The sequence below is a fragment of the Plasmodium yoelii genome, assembly GCF_900002385.2.
Source record: "Plasmodium yoelii strain 17X genome assembly, chromosome: 13".
Taxonomy (NCBI): Eukaryota; Apicomplexa; class Aconoidasida; order Haemosporida; family Plasmodiidae; genus Plasmodium; species Plasmodium yoelii.
This window is the reverse complement of record NC_036185.2, coordinates 1,098,851-1,121,759: the sequence shown is the minus strand read 5'-3', so window position 1 is coordinate 1,121,759 and position 22,909 is coordinate 1,098,851. Positions and strand designations below refer to the sequence as shown.

Here is a 22,909-nt window from a genome sequence, read left to right as displayed (position 1 = left end):
ATGTGCATATTTGAACGGTCTATTAAAAAGGAAAACTTATATTACTATTGATTTGCATGTTTAAGAAATATATAATTTCTATTAATTCTAAAAATGTGATCATTAGATTAGTAGTGAAAAATATTTAAATTTTGTTTAATATGGTAAAATTTAATCTTGTGTTATAGTTTTATTTAATAATTTCACATCCTTGCTAATTTTAGAACCCTATAAAAGAAGTGTGTAATACTATATTTTGTTAATTTTTTTTTTATCGATATTTTCTTTAAGCACTTTATCAGGGTTAATAATACATTTTTTAGGATTGTTGATACTAACACGTTTGTCAGAAAATAACAAGTCTTTTCTTTGATTTTTAATTAATCTACATTTGGTTTGTTTATAATGGTAACAATTTGTTGGTACTTGTGTTTTATTTATTTGAAATATATTATACTTTTCTTTTGGTTGTAATAGTAATAAATTGTGTGTATTAATTTGTTCTATATCTCCACTAATTCCATTGTTTCGATTTTTCATTAGATTAGTATGATATTCTTTTAATGCATGGTTTTGAATTTTTGAAAGATCTAAAAAATTGAAAGTTCCTAAATTATCAAAATTATTAAATGGTTTAAAATTAGAGGGTTCATGATTATCCTTTAAAGTAATAGATCGAGCATCATCATTAGAAATTAAGATTTCTGAATCTGTCTCTTTTTTTATAAAAATATAATGTGAATATAAGTAATTAGTTTTTGATAAGATTTTAACCATTTTGTTCAACAAAAGATAATATGTTGTTTTAATACAATTTTGTTCTTTATTTTTTAATTCTTTTAATATCATAGTTTTATCTAAGTTGTATATTTTATTTACTCTATTAATTAAAAAGTTGTTATAATATTTACTGCTTTTAATTATATGTATATATATGCAAGTATTACAATCCATTAAATTACATACTTGATGACAATTTAAGTATACATCCTTTTTAGCATTATAGTTAGAAAACCATATATGATTTTTGATTTGATTTAAATTATATCTATTTTTACAATTTACATTGAGCATATTTTGAATAAGATTTTTTGCGTTTATGGATACATGGGGTTCGAATTGCATTAACCCTTTTATAATTTGTTGAAATAATTTATTTATATCATTATGATTAAATGGCAATTTTTTATTGAGTAATAAAAAAAGGATTATACCTAAAGACCAGACATCTGTTAATTCAGGATTGTATTTCTTTCCTAATAGTATTTCTGGAGGTGTATAAAAAGGGGATCCACATGATGTTTGTAAAAAATTATTTTTACTATATATTGTTGATAAACCAAAATCAATTAATTTAATATTATTATTATGATCCAGTAATATATTTTCTGGTTTTAAATCTCTATGTACTATATTTATTTTATGTAAATATTCTATAGCACTTATTAATTGGTATAATATCCTTTTCCCAATGTTTTCATTTATATTACTATTTTTACATATATATGTCAATAAATCTCCATTTCCTAAATATTCTAATATCATATATATATTATTTTTATTTTCATGTACTTCATAAAAACGACATATATGATTATGATCTATTTTTTTATGGATTTTTATTTCCCTTAATATTTTATCATAACTAATTATACGTAATAATTTTTTCTTATTTAATATTTTTATTGCAACTATTTCATATGTATATGTATGCATTCCTAGACACACCTTTCCAAACGTACCTTTCCCTATATTTTTTATTATTATGTAGTTCCCTACTTCTATGTTATTGCTTTTTATGATTATTATTTTATATTGTTTATACGCAGACGTGATCGAGGTATTTCGAATTGTATAATCATGTTCTTCAACCCCGTCTAATTCGCTTTTTGTTTTCTTAGTTTCCCCATTTTTCAAAATTTCATTTTCATCCCATTCTAATCTTGTTGAAAGTGTCTCTGAAAATTTTTCTGATAACTTGTATGAGAAGTTGGAAGAAGTAGCACATTTTGTTGGTCTGTGTAATGGTACTTCAAAATTAGATGGTTCTATGATAGGTGCATCCAATTGGGATATAACGTCAGGAAATACTTTCCATTGTGAAACTTCGACTATTGGAGTATCATTTTTTGGAATATTTTCGTTTGAATTTTTTTTTACCAATTCATCAGGTTGGCTATTTTTGGATATAATTCTTTCAATAGTATCTGAATTAATCCATTTTTTTTTCAATATTATATTGCTTAGTGTTAACTTTTGATCATATTTTTCATTTTTCTTTTTTTTTTTCTTTTTATATCTTGAATAACCATCTTTATTAGAACAATTGTTTTCTTCTTTTTCAAATTCATCCCCTTGTACATTATCATTATTTTTATTTTCTTCATTATTCCATTTCTTGGTATATTCATATTTTAATGAATGATTTTTGGTTAATTTATTTTTATTGTTTAATTCATGCTTAAAATATTTGTTCGAGTTACTTCTCATATTTTGAGCAAGTTTGTTATTTTTAAAATTTGATGGTGCCATAATAGGATAGTTATCCCTTTTTAATTTTTCGATTTTATTAAAAATGCCTCCTATATAATGGTTTCTACAATTTTGAAAAATTTTCCTATTAGGATTATTTTGTAAGCTTTCATAATTGTTGTTGGTCTTATAAATTTCATTTTTTTTACTTTTTCCTACATTTTTATGCACATTACTATGTTCAATTTGGGATTTTCTTTTTATTTTTTCAAATTTTCTTAATAATTGGGGAAAGTTTCCAAGATCATCTTGTTCATTATTTGGATATGATTTGAATTTTTCTTTATTGGAATTTAATTTTTTATTTATAGGAATGTGTTTACATATTCTTTTTTTAGACGCGCATTTTTGGGATGTACTAGTAATAGGGTCATTGTTAAAATTTGTTGTAGTAACATTAGAATGCATTAATATATTATTTATATCTTTTTCTCTTATGTCAGTATTCATGTGAAAGGTTGCATGGGGTTCTTTTTTTATATACAAATCTTCATTGTTTATTTTATTGCTTATAACATTTTTATTAATACTATATGTTTTATTAGTTTTTACAGGTTGAAAATGATATTCTATATTTTTATTTTTATTCTTTATTTCTAGGTGGTCTTTTTCAAGTTTATTGTTCCTACAAAAAATATTATTTTCTATTTTATTTTTATTTATCAAAATTTCAGAGACACGTTTTTTTTCTTTCTTAGGCAAATGGGTCTTTTTAATAGTATTACCAATATTTATCATATTTTACAACTTTCTAAAGTGTGCTAATAAAGTTGCAAGGTATTTCAATTTTATATATATGTGCATGTATAATATTTATGAGAGAAATTTATATTTATCTTCTTCCAAAGTTGATACAATAAAGGAAAGAATACCATTAAAAAATATATTTATTTATACATACACATATCGAATACCAAATAAATGAACAACAATTTTGAAGAAATCTAAATTGTCAAGTTCCTTTCCTTAATATGATATTTTAATTACTTTTCTGTTTTGTGCTTTCGGAAATTTTTATTTTAATATACAAATTATTTTGTCTTGCCCAATAAGAATTTGAGCATGCACAATTAATACAAATTTAGAACAAAATAAAATAGCAATTTTAAATATCTAGTGAAACCATATATTTTTTTAATTAATTTTTTTGAAAGGATATTATGTTTTTTGGGATAATATACATTTTTTTGTATTGCGGTTGCGGGTTTATATTTTATGCAAATAAATTATATCTTTAAATTTATAATGCTTCGAAAAAAACAATTAAATGAACGAAACACAAAATACAAAAATTTTAAATGTGAGCATGTGAAGCAACAAAAATTATATTGATATTCTAGTAAACTTATAACCCAAACTAGTTATATGATATTCACCGAGAATATTATATGAACGTATATATATGCCCCTTTCCTATTTATAACATGTCTTATACAATTTATGGCTATATATTTTTCCTCTTATATTTATATATATTTTGGTATTTATTTTGTGATAATCTATCATATAAGCGATCATTTTAATATGTCAATTTTTTATTAATATGTTTTATATACAATGAGAAAAAGGGAAAGTATATATATACGTGTGTAGGAGGATTGAAACATATAATTTATATTCCATATATAAGAAAAGATAAAATATATATGCAATAAGAATGAAAATACAGCTAAATACTAAAATTAAAATCATGTATTTATAAAAAAAGTAATAAGCTTATTTTAATTCCTAAACCTAGTATTTATATTATTTTCCATAAAAAGGGGAACATAGGCAAATCAAACCTTTCAGTTTTTACTAATATATAATTTATTACTATTGTATAGATTATGGAAAAAGAAATTCAAGTAACATTTTATATCTTATTATTATTTTAAGTAGAGTAAAATATTAACCCTATACCATAAGTCAATTTTGAATTTGCATAATTATGCCACTATATGTAATGTAACTCATATTATTATAGTATTAATAAGAGAACTAAAACCCTCCAAAAAAAAGCAAAAACTGAGATTATTATAAACCGAAAAATTGAAACATTATATATATATAATTTTAAATTGTAAAATATAATATGCCTATTAAAAGAAAAAAAAATGTAAATTTAATAAAATTCATGTTTATATCATTTATAAATTTCTTGTACTGCATTTAAAAAATATATATTATTATAAAATATATGACAACAGTAAAATACACATCAAAAAAAAATATATATATATACAACGGCTAAAAATAAGTAAAATTGATATGAAAGAAATAAAAAATAGTAAACCATATTATATTAATTTTTTATAAATAAATGCGCAAAATACCAATTTTATAATTAACATATATTATTAAAAAATATAAAAAACACGGAAAAAAAATAAAACGATGTTCTATATAGAAAACATACTCAGTTATAGTATGAATAACTAAACAAAAATTCATGGAGGAATTTCAAAAAAAAACATTAAAAATTATTAACTGCAATAAATAAAATAGCATATATCCTTTAAATAGTTTATAGTGGTTTAAAATAGGAAAGAAAACAAGAAATTTTATAAAAAAGGAAAATATTAAAAATTAAGATGATTTTAATAAATATGACTATGTAGAGGAAGCATTAAAGGAAACACTAAGAAGGAAAAAAAAACAAAATAAACAAAAAAAAAAGCAAAAACATAATAATACAAATTAAAGGTAGGGTTTCCAAGGGATATACAAATATATATATATATATATATATATATATATATATATATATATATATACATAAATATTTAAAATACAATAAATTTACGGAAAACATAATCATACAAGAAGAAAAAATGGAACAATCACGATTTGGTTCTAGGGATTTCCTTAGGCCCATGGTTACTACTGGGCGAAAAATAATCAAAAACAACATAACATTTATTGATAATGAAGATACATATAATGCGGAAATGCTAAAAACGCATTTACAAAATTTGAAAAAATTGAAAGAAGATATTATTGGAAAGCGAAATGCATCAAAGGGTGTTATAAAAGAAAAACTTAATTTACTTTTTTATAATTATGATACTAATTGTAATTTTGACACATTTTATGATAAATGTTTGGAAATTATTACAAGATATTTAGTAGTATATAAAGAAATAAACGACATATTAATGAAAAATAATATACAAAATAATACAAATACAAACAAAAGCTCTAAATCAAACTCTGTTTCTTCATTCTCTAAAAAAAAAAATACGAACACTCCTACGAAAGATGTAATTGATAATGTGGGGAATATAAATAGCAACAATATTTTATACAATTTAATAGATAATAAAAAGTTAGTTTACAATAATAAATTTTTGTTTGATTATGATGATGATCATGAAATTTACACATCAAGTGAAGATGAAATTATAATAGAAGGGAGCATACGTAAAAGTACAAACTATGGTAATGGCAATCAAAATGAAAATAACAAAATGAATGGTGATGGAGAGACATGTGATGGGGATAATTTGTTCTTAAAAGGAGAAAGAGAAAAAGTTGTTAGAAGTTTTGAAAAGAAAAAAATAAACTTACTTAACCGATATCCTGAATATCTTAGAGATTTGATAAAAATAGTAAGAACTGCAAAAAATCGAGAAAAAAAAATATTACAAATAAATTTTATAAATGAATATTTAGAAAGTATGGATTTAAATAAATTGAATACTTTATTTAATGAATTATATATAATTAATAGTTATATTAATAATAAAAGCTATGTTGAGAAGAAGAAAAAAAGGTTATTATATAGAATAATTCGGCATAAAATGATTAATAGCTTTTATAATAATCACAGTATATTTATAGAGAAATTGCTAAAAAAAAACAAAGACGGTGTCAATAACTTAAATTACAATAATTTATGTATTGAAAATATCGAAAAGTTCTTCGAATCTCACACTTGTGATAGTGAGGATGCGAATTCGTGTAAAATATGCCAAGAAAAAATGCAAATTTTTTTTTATATAATAATTTATTATAACTTAAATTATATGCCAATTTTGAAAAAAATGGATAATAAAAAGAATGAAGAACGAAATTTATTAACAAACATATTTATTAATAAAATAAAAAAGAGAAAACCAATTAATGTAGATTATGAGATTTCTTATCACAAGGATAAAAGTATATATATGGTATCAAAAAATAATATATTTTGTCATATAATACATGAAAAATATATCCAAAATAATTTTAATGATTTATTATTACGTATTAAAAACGGAAGCAAAGGATATAATATATTAAATATAATTTTTAATAAATATAAAAATAAACGTTATTTAAATGTAAACAAATTGAATAGCATGTTAGACAATTTTGGTAAATCTAGCTATTCGAAAAGTAATAATGAACTTGTATTAAAAGAATCATTTTTTGATACATTAAGAAATAAAATAATTAAGGACGAAAATAATAAAGATTTATTTTTTGATCAATTATTTTGCAATTTTTACGATATTTTATATACATCCAGAGCATCACAATATAAAGATTATCATTTGCCTAAGAGCACGGATATTAATGTAGTAGATGAAAAGGTAGAAGATTCAGATTCAGACAACCTAGATTTAATATATCATAAAAGTGATAAATCTGAGGTTAATAAAAATAACAAAACACAAAAAATAATGTCCTATTTAAAGAATAAAAATTTTGATAATGTTTCATTGAAAGAAATGAGCAATCTATATATGAATGTAAAAAATATGGATAGTATTGATGATGTATATATAGATGAATATGCCTGGGAAAATAATAATAATTATAATTACTATTATATTAACAAGAATAAAAAAAATGGTAATGAAAAAAACAATAAATATAATAATCAAAATACATTTCAAAAATATTTAGAAAGTTTAAATGAAGAAGTAGCTATAGTAGTAAATAGTGATGATAGTGATGATTATGTAAAAAATAGTACTGGAAAAACAAAAAATTTAATAAATTATTTAAAAGGACGAAATATTCAACATCCTGCGGATCCACCTAAAAATAAAAATGTAATTTTAGTAGAAAAATTAAAAATGATGAATTTAAAAAACAATACAATTATAAATCCTCTCATAAATTCAAATTGTATAGGATTCAAAATAAATGTTAATGATATAGGTAATAGAAACTTAGATGTTTATTGTATAAACAATAATGAATATGTAAATGCATATAGAAATACTGTAAAATTTTTAAAAAACAATATAAACAGTGAGATTAAAAAAAATTATGCCTACTTGAATAAAGTTAAAAAAAATATAAAGAAAGTAAACAATAACGAAAATGCAGTAAATGATGTAATCGAAGATGTTAAGAAAAAATATGGTAACAAAAATTACATAAATATCAATGATAAGACAAATGATAACAATAGTACTAATAATATTAATGAATACATTGTTGTTATCGATGAGAATATAGAGGAAGATAAATACAGTATAGACATATATGATTATGTTGAATTAACCACATATATAGTTACTTCTAAAAAGGAAAAGAAAAAAGAATTTTATAGAAAATTTGTAAAAAATGAAATTTATTCTCACAAATGGATAAATAAACTTCAATTTAAGCTACAATATTATAGTAATATATATAAAAATAGTTACTTTAAAAAACACCACATGAAATTAATAAAGGAATATTTATTTGGAATGTTAATAAATGTTTATTATGAAAATATTTATGATGTGTCATTAAATTTATTGATGAGCAATTATTATGACCAATATAATTTAAATAAAAAATTTGTCTTAAAAAATATTCATTTTAATCTAAACGAAATTTATATGACATTATTAGAATGTATTCAGAACGACATGTTGAATAATAATTATATATTAAGAGAAGGGAATTTAACAGAAGATAATTTATTATTGAAAATAAATGACTATTTAATAAATTACAAATGGGATAATGAAAATCGTAGATTCATAGAACAAATTATAAATAAATATAGATATATATTTTTATACTATGTATTGTATACCTATCCTAAATTTTTGCAAATTTTAAATATTATTCAAATTAATAATTTTAGAGAAAGTATTAAAATGTCTTTGCCAGACGAAGATGATAAACATGTCCAGGATGCACAAAAAGATTTTACTTCAAAAAAAAAAATATTAAAAAGTATAAAAAAAAATCAATCCGAACAAATTACTAATGTTGAAACCGAAGATAATAATGATATAAAAAATAAATTTTTACCAAAATATGATTCCAACCCAAATAATGATATTTTAGCAGCAATACCTTTGATACATTTATTGTTAGTTAATCCAAATGAGAGATTTAAAACATCATTTTTTTTAAACATATTAACTGGAAAAGTCGATATAGCTAAAGTACAGAAAGAAATGCATCCAATATGTTATAAGACGATTTTTTATTATAAACATGTGGAGAATGGAAATATACCTACGAATACTGGAGCAAATCCAGAACTAAAGAAAGAAACGACGAAGATTCGAAAGAAGCTGAAAATCAACGAAATTGCTAACTTGTTTATTATATTGAATTCTTATCTTTCCTTTTTATCAGCACAAGCTAATATATTTTTTAATGATCAGAATTTATGGAAACATTTAATATATAAAGATAGCACACACGAAATGAAAATGGCAGTTGAATTATCCTCAGAAGGAAATAGCTATTTTCCATCGAAATTTATTAATAACTTTTTAGACACATTCTTACTTAAAAGCGATGATAAATATATTATTGCAGATGAATTAAAATCCAAACTTATGGTCTATATATTATTAATACAATTATGCTTAACTGATAATTATTGCCCAATCAAATTGCTATTCATTAATCATAATGTAAAACTTATTTTGAAAAAACTCAACTTTTCTATTATAAATGGGCAATTTATTACATTCAATACAGCATAATAGCTAGTCACTCACTTTTTATATAAATCCCACATATTTTATGCATATATATTTATGCAATTCAGAATCTACTTAAATACTCCTTTATTTATCCCAAAATATATTCTCATTCCTAGTGTCAAATGCTTTAATTAACTGTACATATTTTACTTGACATGCCACAAAAAAGGGCATTTCATCATAGACTTTCATATTACAACGTTTTATTTTATTTTATTTTATTATAATTTTTTGAATATTATTAAAACATTCGTTTTTTTTTTTTTAATAATATAGCACTATTTTATACCACTTTCCTTTTAGTTATTTTTTTAATGTTTTTTATAAATGCTTTTAATAAAATGCAAATTCGCATAAAATTTTGTTTACACAATTAATAACAAAAAAATATATCCATATTTTCGCATTGAAATATATGCTAATGCTAGCAAGCGCAGCTTAAAAAAACAGAAATATATATAAAATATGGATTTAGAAAAATGAAAAATATTCATATATATGTTTTTCTATAAGGCATATATATTCGTTATTCGTTTGGTGTTATTATTTTTTTTCCTGATTAATTCCTCATATTTAACTGTCTTGGTGTGATAATCTACATATGCAATTATTCCCTAAACAATGAAAAAGTGAGATAAAACGATAAAAATCAAATATAAATAATAGTACTATAAAGTAGTAAATACTGCAAGTGTAATATTAGTGATCGAATGTCCATGTTCATATTTACCCTCTTCTTAACGCTTTCACATATTCTAGAAATGATAATTTTTTCCTTATCAGTTAAAATTGAAGATTCGTCTTTTACAAAAACGAGAGCAAAGGCATGTTCGTGGTCCACACTCTCTGAAAAAATATGGCAGTTATTACAAATATTGTATATACATTTAGGAACATATACCAATTTGAGGTGTAACAACAATGTATTACATTGAGATATATACATTTTTAACATAGGCCCACCTTTATATAATACAAAATCGGATCCATATTTTACGTCATTTATTACAACAAAATGGTTATTTAAATCGCTATATACAATTTCTCTTTTTGCAATTCTATTAGTCATGGAAAAAAAATATATATCTATTCATTCACCATATAAATTAAATATATTTTTTTTTAATTTTCCATTTTTTGTATCTTTTCAAACTATTATGCTATACTAATATATATTTTTTTGATGAATTATAAAAATATAATATATTAAAAGAAACATTTACAAAATGAAGTTAAATTATAATTTTTATAAAAATACACAAGAAAAATGTTGATAATTTTTTTTAACATTTTTATATTTGGTGTTAAAAAAAAGTACTAAAAAATAATTTTAAATTAAAGATGTAATATTATTCAAACAATTTTTTAAATTATGCAAAAATAAAGTAAAAAAAAGACTATATAACCTTATGTGCCATGAAAATTGCAAATATGCAGTATAATAATAAGTAGTGTATAAAATGCATACAGAAACATATATATGAGTATGGAAAATACTCTTAGGTTGTTTTACCACATACAAATGAATATTACATAATCCAAAATATGGGTATATGATAAGGAAAATGTAGATATTTTTTCCACCTTTTTCATTCCATAATTTTTGATTTTTTATATCGTTTTGCTTATTTATTTTGCCCCTGTGATAAATATTCTTGCTCATTCACAAAAGAAACTATGACTTTTCTACCGGCAAATGTTCTTTCCTTAAATGTGTTGAATGCATTTTTTGCTTGGTCCCTCGATTCGTATTCACAAAATATTTTAACAGCAAGAGCATCAGATAAATTTGAATCTGTAATAATGTTTATATTTAATAAATTTCCAAATTTTGATGCCTCTTCTTCGATTTCTTCTTTTAATGTATCATCAACTTCATCAATAGTGACAAGATTAGTTAGTTGGATAATTCGAGTAAATACGTTATTAATCGAATTAGCTGCGTCAGTTTTATCATCATATGAATCATTATTATTTTCATTAGCTAGTTCAGTTTTCTTCAAAATAATAGGGGCTTGTACTATGACACCACTTCTTTTATCGACCTTTTGCAAAATTAATGGAGCTTTAATTCCTTGTTTATCTTTTCCTAAACCTTCTCCTTTTTTCCAACCCATTTTTTCCATCATTCTTGTAGCGAAATCTTTTTTCACAGGTACTTGTTCATTAGCATTTTCGTTTGAATTTTGTTCACTAATGTCTTTATTTTCTATTGTGTTCAGCATATTATTTTCATATAAATTATTATAAATATTTTTTTGATCATCCATTTTATTATCATTCACTCCATTGTTGCCTGTCAATTTTTGTGATATAGAATGTTCTCCTATTAATGGTTTAATTTTTATTTTTCTATCATTTTTATCATTTATATTATTTATTTCTTTTTGGTCGTCTTGTATAAATGGGAACATATTGTTTTCCATTTGATGTCTCTCATTTTCTTTTTCTTCTTCCATTTTTTTTTTGTGTGCAGCCAACAAAATAATTTTTTTCCTTTTTCTTTCTTTTATAATCTTATTTAAATCATTTGGCTTGCTAGGATCATAATCTTCATTAGCATTTACAATAAAATATTTATCGTATAACTCGCCTGTAAAATGTTCACCTGAATTCTTAAAATCTCTATTTAAATTATTATTTTTGAAATTTTCATACAATTTGTTACTTTTTATATCCCCATACAAATCGCGATTGGAATGTTTTTCTTGATAACTTCTTTTATTAGCCAAAGCGTTTTCATCCTGAGTTCCATGATTCATTTTTTTCAACATGCCGCTAATCTTTTTTAGGTCATCTTGAATAGACTGATTTATATTTATAATTTCTATTTTTTTCGAATTCTCATTTTTTTTTACATCACTATTTTCATCATTATTATCAGTATTACCATTTTTTGTGGAATTCTCGTCCGTTTTCCCAATTTCCAGTTCTTTACTCACATTTTTTATGTTTGCTATTTTTTTTTGAATTATAGATGGGGTTATTAAATACTTATTTAGTTCAATATAATTATTACTTTTTACTTCGTTGGATGAATTTTTATTATCATTGTTTGTTACATTGTTATTTTGGGTAGAAACTGGAGGAGGCAAATCACCATATAAGCTATCCATATTTTATTTTATTATATTATTATTTTTATTTTTTCCCTTATATTTTTGTTGAGTAATTATTCTCTTTGATAATTCATTTTATGGACTAAAAGTGTTTGCCATAACTCCAAAAAAGTCATATTGTAAAAATTGCAAAAAAAAAAAATAACTATATATTTTCTATAATTTGTAAAAAATAATTATTTTATTAATAATATATTGAAGCAAATTACGAAGTTGTTTGTAAGAATTTAAGTGGGGAAACAAAGAGAAAGAATATTATATATATGCACTAATACAAGGTACTATATATGAAAAAATTCATTTTTGATGCCAAAATATTTTGCTTAATGGTATTAAAGTTTGCAGTAAGTAAAAATATTTTAAAAAAATATATTTCATCCTTAAAATGCTAATTTTATTTAAAAAAACTTTATATTATAAAAAGTAATACCCATATAAGTATTGTATTGTTCAAATTATAATAATAAATACAAACTTATATACGTACATTATTAATGAGACATTTTTATAATAGTGTGATAAGCATCCTTAAAGCTTTGCCATTTTCAAATAATAAAACAAATAGTTTAAAAAAAATTATAATAAATTATAATAAATATGCATATACAAATACACATATATATGTGCGGTACCAAAAAACAGGTAATAAAATAGGATAACACTAGACATTTTATGCTATAATAAATAATGTAAGTTAAAAATAATAAAAAAGTGACATAATAAAAATTTAAAAAAATAACATTACGTATTAATTATGGATAGGTTGATATATATATATAGGCAATTATTACCAATACCTATAGCATATGAAAAATGGTAAATAATTATCCCATATAAAGTTTATTTATTTTATAAAAATTAATTCTTTGAATTAAAATCATTGTAATTATACAAATTGTTAATATTGATAGGATTAAAATTTGATGGAATATCATTGTTATTGTTGAACATTGTTTTATTGATTGGTTCTTGATGAGTTTTATTATTATATACTTTTTGTGATATATAACGGTAATTCTCTTGTCCATTAATATTATAATTGGTATAATTATCATTATATTTAGTATGAGAAATAACAGCATTATTCCAGTTGGCTGGTGGCCTATTGATGTAGAAATTTGAACCTGGTTCCATAGGTTGAGGATAAATGGTGTTTTGCATTTTGTTATCTAAGTTAGGGGAATTATTAAAATTGATAAAATTTGTTCGATGAATATCATAATAATTTTGAGGGTGCATATTATTTGAGATTTCGTTAGAGTATGCCATATTTACATTGTTTTGGTGATTATTATATATATTAGCATAATTAACATTGTAATTATGCATTTTGTTTTTTTTATAATTATGTGTAACATTAGGATTATGAAAAGCATTATATTCATTTTTATTACTATTATTTATATTGGTCATATTTGCTAAATTATTAATATTAACATTCGAAATATTATTCATATTGTTATTTAACGAATGATTAACATACATGTAATTTGTATTGTTAGGATTATTATGACCCCTCTTGTTTATCATATTTCCCACTTCACTAATATTACTATTATTTACATAAGATAAATTTTTAAATTTTAAGTTCATATTTTGAGAATAGGGTAACGCATTGCCAAAATTTTTCCCTTTTTTGTATTTTCTTGAATGGTTCATTTTCCCATTTTTTTCATATGGTATAATATTATTATTCTCATTATTTGAATTGTTCTTTCGGTTGTTTTTGTTATTATTAAATATTTGCAAATTTTTATTTTGCCCTTTGAATTTTTTTTTTTTATTCTTATCTTTGTTATTATTATTTCGTTCATCACCTTTTCCATTATGCCCCTTATTATCATTTGAATTATTATTGCTATTATCTGGATTAGTATCTGAATGATTTTCCAATAATTGTGTCTCTGAAATATTGTAAAGATCATTATAATTAATAAAAATATATGGAATTGATTTATTTTTTAATACTTTAAATAATTCTGAACATAAACCTGTGCCAACATTAATATATAAAGAATGTTTTAAATCGGCATATATATCTATGTTTTCTTTTATTTCATCTTCTAAACTTGGGAAAACTAATTTTACAGAATAAAATACTTCTGTTTCATTTGAGGATACATCAACAATGCACCCAATTATTTTACGATTTTCTAAACATAAAACAGATGCAGCACTTAAATAATATTTGGAATTCAAAGAATGAATTGTTAATATATCATTATCTTTTTTAATTAATTTTCCAATTTTTTCGATTTTTAAACCCTTTTCCACATATTCAGGAATACCCATTAATCGTATTCTATCTTCTTTTTCGTATTTGCCTGTATGTGGTAATAAATTAGAGCGAATTTTATCCATTTTTTTTTCTTCATTATCACATTTGTTCAGAGATTCGTCATCAAGTACTTCATTTTGACTATTGTTATTGGAATCATCATCTATAATTTCATCCTTTTCATTTTGAAATGAGCAAATACTTCTCGTTTCACACTCAGATTCTTCAGATGAATTCTCTGTGTATTGTTTTTGAATATGATCAATGTTCGCTTGGCTTGTATTAAACGCGTTTTCCCCTTCATACTTCGAATCATTCATATCATTGCAAATAGTTTCAATACCTTTGTTATTATTAAGTTTTTTTTTCGGGCTCTTCAATAGTGACTCATTATCGTGTTCACCATCAAAATTGTCTTCATTTGTACATCCTTTGCTTGCTCGATCTTTTAAAAAGTATAAAGAATTATTTTCTTTATTTTCATAAATTTTATCTTTACTTTGATTTACTATATCATAATATGCCATTCTAGATACAAGTAAAAATTCATTAACTTCATTTTTTCCATCAATTATTATTTCTCCTTTATAATTTTTGTCTAAATAGTGATCAATTTTATTTGTTTGAATACATTCACCCTCTTTTACATCTTCATTGCTCTCTTTTTCATAAAAAGATATTAAATCATCTGGATTTATGTCTTTATATTTTCCATAATTACTTGGTGCTGATGATTCTGCGTATTCATCACCACTCATTAAATCGTCTTCGAATTTTTCTTCGAATTCTTTTGTAGATTTTTTTTCATATTTCTCTGATATGCTTTCATTGTTGTACTCTTTTGTTTCCCTATTTTCGCCTCCATAATCTGGGTATGAATCATCAGCATTTTTGTCACTATTTTCTCCGTCGATATTTTCAATTATTTTCGTTTTTACATTCAAATCTGAATAATCCAAATTTCTCATTTCGTCATAATTTTTTGTAGTGTTGTCAATTGATACTGGTGGGGTGTCCATTCCCCTTGTTTTCTCACGAATACACGATATAAAAGATGTAGAACTCGAAAAATTTTCTTTTGTGTTGTTTTTTTTGATTATATGTTACAACAATATAATAAGGACACTTATCATTATTAATACAAAACAAATACTCACTAATTATAGCATTTTTATATTATACGTTGTTATAAGTATGATTGTAAATTTGAGTTTTTTACTTTTTTAAAATATTATTGCATTTTTTTGAGCTTACAATATTTTAAGAAAATGAAATAGAAGAAAACAGAAAAGAAAAAATACAAAAATAATAAAAATAATGACAAATATAAGTCTCTATGTAGGAACCATTAATATTATTACGAAAAAAAATATATATTATAGCTTAACCCTACAATATGTTCACTATAAAACCTAAATTTTCTGTTTAAGAGGAAAATGGCTAATTATATGTATATAGATAAAAACAAAGCATAAAAATAATACATAAAAATAAAAATAAAAAAAACTTGGGGCAAGTCTTAGTTATTGTTTCTTATTTTTTTATTTTTTAATTGTTCCGCAATTTTTTAATTGAAGCTAATTTCAATTAGCTGATAAAATTATTTATGAGAGATTTTAAAAAAATAAATAAATCTAAATTGTAAGTAAACAACATGCTAGGCGGACGAGAAAAAAAAATTGTATGCATGCTATTACTCATATATATATATTATATATAATATATAATATATTATTTGTTATTATATTCCCATTTTTTATTTATTATTTTTTATTTTTATTTAATTTTATTTTAAAATACATTCAAGTATTCAAAAAATATACTCAAGTATAAATACAAAACAAATTTATTGTTTAATTTATTGTGCATTTATTTATCGCTATATCATTATTCTTCATCACAAGATATATAGCCAGTTACATAGCTGTTTCCGTATCCTTTTTGCATTAAATATATAACAATTTTTTTTCCTCTTTAATTTATCATGTGATAGTATATATAAAAATATAGCATGCCGTAACTAAGTGCGTATTTTCATTTGTAGGAATTAAGTATATCAAAATTGAATAATGACTTTAATATCAGTGTCATAGATTTTTTTGTCCTCTTTAAAAAATCTATATAATATCAATGTTAAACGTAAATAATTTATTTCTTTATATTTATTAAGAAGCTATTTAACAAACTTTATATTTAATGCTTTTATTTTATTATTGGCGCATTGATGTGTTATCCGAAATTTTCGTATAAAACAAAAAAGCAAAATGTGTAGATAAAAAAAGAAAAAACAAAAAATGAATATGCATTTAAACATTAATTATGTGCAAGCACCATACTTACATATAAATTTGTATTTTTTTATTTATTTAAATTTATGTGATATTGAATTGTACACATTTTATAATTCAATAAATAAAAATGCTAAATAGTTATAAATATGAATAATATAAAGAAACGAAAGAGATAAAAAAAGTATAATTTTATCTATTTAATAGCAAAAATCCAACTGCTTATTAAATCATGCTATTTATTTTCAATAAATTGGGGAATAGCTAATACGAATGCACACATGCATTATTTATGTATTTCATTTATTTAATAACATATATATATTTTCTATATATCCATTAATTCCACCTCTATATCACATATAAAATAAAGAATATATAAATATGGAGTACGAGACATTTTTAAAATGCTTAGATGAAATAAGGTGTGTGAACAATGTGAAATATATGGAGACCGAAGATTTAACAGACTTTAATAAAAAATCGGCATATTATATTTGTAAAGAAATATATGAGAAACAATTAAGTAATGAAAATGGGTATGTAGTTATAGGTTTATCAGGTGGAAAAACACCTATAGATGTTTATAAAAATATGTGTGCAATAAAAGATATAAAAATTGATAAAAATAAGTTAATTTTTTTTATAATTGATGAAAGGTATAAAAATGATGATCATAAATTCAGTAATTATAATAATATAAAATTTTTATTTGATGAATTAAATATTAATAAAGAAACCCAATTATATAAGCCCGATACAAAAAAAGATCTTGTTAGTTGTATAAGAGATTATAATGAACAAATTAAAAGCATGCTAGAAAAATATAAAAAAATAGATATTGCAATATTAGGTATGGGGAGTGATTTCCATATAGCTAGTTTATTTCCAAATGTGTATTATAATATATACATGAATAATTATCAAAATAATTATATATATGAAGACAATGAAACAATAAGGTCATTAAATGCCGACAATAATGTTAATTTAAGTTTACTAAATGAGCATGTATATTTTACAACAACAAATAATTTTGATGTGAGAAAAAGAATTACAGTATCACTTAACCTATTGTCAAATTCAACAAGTAAAATATTTTTATTAAATACAGCAGATAAATTAAATTTATGGAAAAATATGCTCTTAAATTTTTATGTTAATCCTAACTATAATTTATATCCAGCATTTAAGGTGATCGACTCTAGAAATACAACAGTCATAGCATGTGGTCATAAAAATTATTCAAAAATGTTAGAAGATTTATATGTTCAAAAAGATTGTGCACTTTCTCCGGTCAGCAATAATAATGTAGAGAATAAAAATGAGTTACTAACAATAGTTATATTTGGTTGCTCTGGTGATTTAGCAAAAAAAAAAATATACCCAGCCTTGTTTAAATTATTTTGTAATAATTTATTACCAAAAAATATAATAATAATCGGTTTTGCAAGAACAGAACAAGATTTTGAATCATTTTTTAACAAAATATCTATATATTTAAAAATATCTTTAAACAGTTATAAAAATTTATCAGTTTTTGAAAAAGCCGAACGCTTAAATTCTTTTAAAAGCAAATGTAGATATTTTATTGGAAACTATTTATCTACGGAAAGTTTTGAAAATTTTGATGTATATATAACTCAGGAAGAGAGGATAGCATTAGGCTGTTTTGGTCAGAAAGGTAATGAAAAACATAAACAAGTTAATTCCACTTCACAATTCCCTAATAATCATACTAACACAAATGTTACCAACAATATAGATAACGGATGTGAGCCACCAATGCCTAATGATTCTCCCAAAAGATGCCCCTACAGTTCAAGTTATTCCAATACATCTGGTAACGCTACATGTCCTCACAGTTCACACCATTCTGTTAAGCCTAGTAATACTGGATGCCCATACCTTTCGAGCCAAGCTAATACATCTGATAATTCTGGCTGTCCATACATTTCACACCATATTAATAAATCTGGTAATTCGGGTTGTCCTTATACTATCACTAGAATGCTTTACTTAGCCTTACCACCCCATATCTTTGTAAGTACATTACAAAATTATAAAAAGTATTGCTTAAATAAAAACAGAATCACCAAGATATTACTTGAAAAGCCATTTGGAAAAGATTTGGAATCATTTAAAATATTATCGAAACAAATATTAGAAGCTTTTCCTGAAAAAAACATATATAGAATTGATCATTATTTAGGAAAAGATATGGTTTCAGGATTATTAAAACTAAAATTTACAAATACATTTTTGTTATCTTTAATGAACAGACATTTTATAAAATGCATAAAAATAACATTAAAAGAAACAAAGGGAGTATATGGAAGAGGACAGTATTTCGATCCATATGGAATTATAAGAGATGTTATGCAAAATCACATGCTACAATTACTGACATTAATAACTATGGAACATCCAACTGATTTAGATGATAAATCCATACAAAATGAAAAAATAAAAATATTAAAATCTATAGCTTCAATAAAATTAGAAGACACCGTTATAGGACAATATATTAAATCAAATAATGATGATACAAATAATAATAATTCAAATATTTCTGAAAATGCCAATATAGATAAATCTAAAATAAATCATAGTTATCATGATGATCCACATGTAGATCCAAATTCAATAACCCCTACATTTTGTACATGTGTTTTATATATTAATTCAATAAATTGGCATGGTGTCCCAATAATACTTAAAGCAGGAAAGGGACTAAATAATGATATATGTGAAATTAAAATTCAATTTCATAATATTATGGGCTCATCTGACGAAAGTATGTATAATAATGAATTTGTAATTATTTTACAACCTGTAGAAGGAATATATCTAAAACTTATGATAAAAAAAATGGGTTCTGAAGAAATGGAAGAAGTACAATTGAATTTAAGCCTTAATGAAAATAATAATAAAGCATATGTTCCAGAAGCTTATGAAACTTTATTATCAGAATGCTATAAAGGATATAAGAGAAAATTTATCTCAGATGAAGAATTATATGAATCTTGGAGAATATTCACCCCTCTATTAAATGAGTTACAAGAAAAGCATGTCAAGCCTCTATCTTACCCATTTGGGTCATCAGGGCCCCAAGAAGCTTATGACCTTGTAAGAAAATATTACAATTATGGAAAAAACTATGACACAACTGCTAAATTTTGCAGAAAATCTTCCTACTATGATGATAGCTTGTTTGATAATATGAGAGAATAAAATAATTCACTTTTATATTTTTTTAATTGTACAAATGTTACTTCATTAGCTCAATAAATTGGATAGATAAAACAGTATTCTTGTTGCGAAAATGTGGAATATCTATCATTTTCACTGTTTTGATTTTCGAACTCTCAAAATAGTAGGAATGGAATATGTTCAAAAATTTTTATTTATTTTTTAGCCTTATGGCTATCAAAAAGTGGAGAAGAAATGTCAAAACAATGTGGGGTTCAATACACTAGTTTTATTCTATCGTGTTTCACTTTAAGGGAAGTAGAGTTCCCTATGCATATAACATATATATATTATATACTTTATTTATTTTTTATTTAATTTTATGAAATACACATTCATAATATAAAGCATTGTGTTCATATATTTTTAATATTTTAATAATAATTGCTGAGGTTCTCTTTAGCTAGCTCGTAAATATATATAACATTCAATAGAATGAAAAAAAATAATAAAAATAAAATAAATATGACTATAATAAGCATAGGATACATATAAAGTAATTTTGCACATAAATAAATTACACAAAGGATAACTTCATATATATTTGTACATTAAATATATGTAAATGGCTATTATGTATATTTTTATCTACATAATGAGGAATATGTAACTATATACATATAAGAGTATATGCTCATTATATGTCACATATAATCATGCATTTATATATGCATAGGTAAGTACATTTTTTTTAATTAAGCAACTGGTTCTTGTACTTTTGCATCATCATTATGTATAGCACCTTCTTTATCTATATTGCATTTAGCATCATTACATGCATGAGAATGATCGGCATCACTTTTATTTGTATCATCATCTTCATCATCATCATCACTTGAGTCATCACCATAAGAACTTGAATCGTCATCATTCATATTTGGCATATTTTTAAATTGATCCATTCCTCCTAATCCTGCAAGATTAGACATATCTCCTCCCATGTTACCTAATTTACTAAAATCGATATCTCCCATACCTCCCATGCCGCCCATGCCTCCTAGGCCTCCCATGCCGCCCATACCTCCTAGGCCGCCCATGCCGCCCATTCCTCCCATACCTCCCATGCCGCCAAATTGGCTCATATCTGGTAAACCTCCCATACCACCAAAACTATTCATAGCCATATCATCATATTCAGTTGTTTTATCTTCTTCATCAGTATCAACCCAAGAGTTCCAGTCACATTTTATCCAATGTTTTTTTCCATCGTTATTTATACTTTTCCATCTTTCTTTTTCTTTTTTTATGATTTTAAATTTAATGTTTCTCTTTGTAGTATATTTTGATTCCTCAACATTTATTGGCTTTAAAAAATTTAAAGTAAATTCATATTCATTTTTTTCTTTAGTTCCATAAAAATATAAACTATCTTCTTTTAAGTCTATTTTCACATCTTCTGCATCTTGTAACTCTATGGTAAGATATAAGCACTCTTTTTTTTGTGCCCACAAAACTATTGGGAAAAGTCTAAGAACAAAATAAATAAAATACGTAAATAATGAGCATATATATATATACATGCACTTGAGCAAGGCGTGTTCAATTAAATACAAAACATACACAATTATGTATTATTTTTTTATAAAAAAACATGAAAGTACAAAAATACAATATTTCGAATATATATATCAACTAATAAGTTCTCAGTTATATTCAAAGGCACAAAAGTATGCACATATAAAATCTACACATTACCATGGTGTACAAATTTGTTTCTTATATATAAAAAATTAAACAATATATGTATACGATTTTTACATAATAATATTACACACAAAACACTACATATTAAAGCATTTTCATTTCGTATATATTTCCACGAATATATAAAAAATAAAATATGATATATTCAATGCATAATAAATGTAGAAAAAAAGGGACATAATATCTACATATTAAATGTATAATTACATAATATAAAGGTTAATCAAATAAAATTATTTAAAAAAAAAGAAAAAACAACGTACATATATCTATACATAAAGGAACACATATAATACTATGAACATTTATTCCCATGTATATAATTTCTTTTTTATGTATATTTTTTAAAACTTACGGCATTTTTTCTAAAGGGTTTTTATAAATAATTCAAAAAAGTTCAAAAAAACAATAATATGAAAGTTGATAATTATCCTTTGCGATGGTGTTACAAAAGGAATGTAGTTATATTTAATTATTTTTTATTTATGAAAATTTATATAAAATAATTTTTTTTAATAAAATTAAAGTGGAAATGTTATAAATATATATTATGTTAATATAAACTTTAATTTTTTTGTATGTATACTATACAAATAAACATAATTATAATGCTATAATATGTGTTTTACATTATATAGAAAAATATACGTTATATATTGATCGTGGATTTAATTCGATATAATATATATATGCGCATAATTAATATTCAGTATATTTTAAATTTTAATTTATATATAATGGGGCTTATAACATTTTTGTAAAAAATAACAAACACGGTTATATATATTGTATTCTTTTAGGTACATTTTTACTTTGGTCGAGACTCTTTTATATATGTGTTTTTAA

The 22,909-nt window shown here is 23.0% G+C and overlaps 7 protein-coding genes across 7 annotated transcripts; 2 read left to right on the top strand and 5 right to left on the bottom strand.

The window, feature by feature from the left end:
* Nucleotides 1-228: 228 nt before the first annotated feature.
* PY17X_1321800 (SNF1-related serine/threonine protein kinase KIN, putative) lies at nucleotides 229-3,249 on the bottom strand (the record flags this gene model as incomplete). Its single annotated transcript, XM_722543.2, has 1 exon — nucleotides 229-3,249. One exon carries the CDS (start codon nucleotides 3,247-3,249, stop codon nucleotides 229-231), a length of 3,021 nt encoding a protein of 1,006 aa, XP_727636.2.
* A 2,075-nt stretch (nucleotides 3,250-5,324) lies between these two features.
* On the top strand, nucleotides 5,325-9,422 carry PY17X_1321700 (conserved Plasmodium protein, unknown function; the record flags this gene model as incomplete). Its single annotated transcript, XM_721862.2, has 1 exon — nucleotides 5,325-9,422. One exon carries the CDS (start codon nucleotides 5,325-5,327, stop codon nucleotides 9,420-9,422), a length of 4,098 nt encoding a protein of 1,365 aa, XP_726955.2.
* A 506-nt stretch (nucleotides 9,423-9,928) lies between these two features.
* Nucleotides 9,929-10,491, bottom strand: PY17X_1321600 (tRNA intron endonuclease, putative; the record flags this gene model as incomplete). The annotated part of the gene is made up of 3 exons (XM_022957082.1): nucleotides 9,929-10,036; nucleotides 10,153-10,268; nucleotides 10,386-10,491. 3 exons carry the CDS (start codon nucleotides 10,489-10,491, stop codon nucleotides 9,929-9,931), a joined length of 330 nt encoding a protein of 109 aa, XP_022813559.1.
* Nucleotides 10,492-11,047: 556 nt separating this feature from the next.
* PY17X_1321500 (uncharacterized protein) lies at nucleotides 11,048-12,538 on the bottom strand (the record flags this gene model as incomplete). Its single annotated transcript, XM_721861.1, has 1 exon — nucleotides 11,048-12,538. One exon carries the CDS (start codon nucleotides 12,536-12,538, stop codon nucleotides 11,048-11,050), a length of 1,491 nt encoding a protein of 496 aa, XP_726954.1.
* An 861-nt stretch (nucleotides 12,539-13,399) lies between these two features.
* PY17X_1321400 (conserved Plasmodium protein, unknown function) lies at nucleotides 13,400-15,838 on the bottom strand (the record flags this gene model as incomplete). Its single annotated transcript, XM_721860.2, has 1 exon — nucleotides 13,400-15,838. The coding sequence occupies one exon, from the start codon at nucleotides 15,836-15,838 to the stop codon at nucleotides 13,400-13,402; it is 2,439 nt and encodes an 812-aa protein (XP_726953.2).
* Nucleotides 15,839-17,491: 1,653 nt separating this feature from the next.
* Nucleotides 17,492-20,341, top strand: PY17X_1321300 (glucose-6-phosphate dehydrogenase; the record flags this gene model as incomplete). Its single annotated transcript, XM_721859.1, has 1 exon — nucleotides 17,492-20,341. One exon carries the CDS (start codon nucleotides 17,492-17,494, stop codon nucleotides 20,339-20,341), a length of 2,850 nt encoding a protein of 949 aa, XP_726952.1.
* Nucleotides 20,342-21,054: 713 nt separating this feature from the next.
* Nucleotides 21,055-22,423, bottom strand: PY17X_1321200 (HSP90 co-chaperone p23, putative; the record flags this gene model as incomplete). The annotated part of the gene is made up of 2 exons (XM_022957080.1): nucleotides 21,055-21,826; nucleotides 22,419-22,423. 2 exons carry the CDS (start codon nucleotides 22,421-22,423, stop codon nucleotides 21,055-21,057), a joined length of 777 nt encoding a protein of 258 aa, XP_022813558.1.
* Nucleotides 22,424-22,909: the final 486 nt, after the last annotated feature.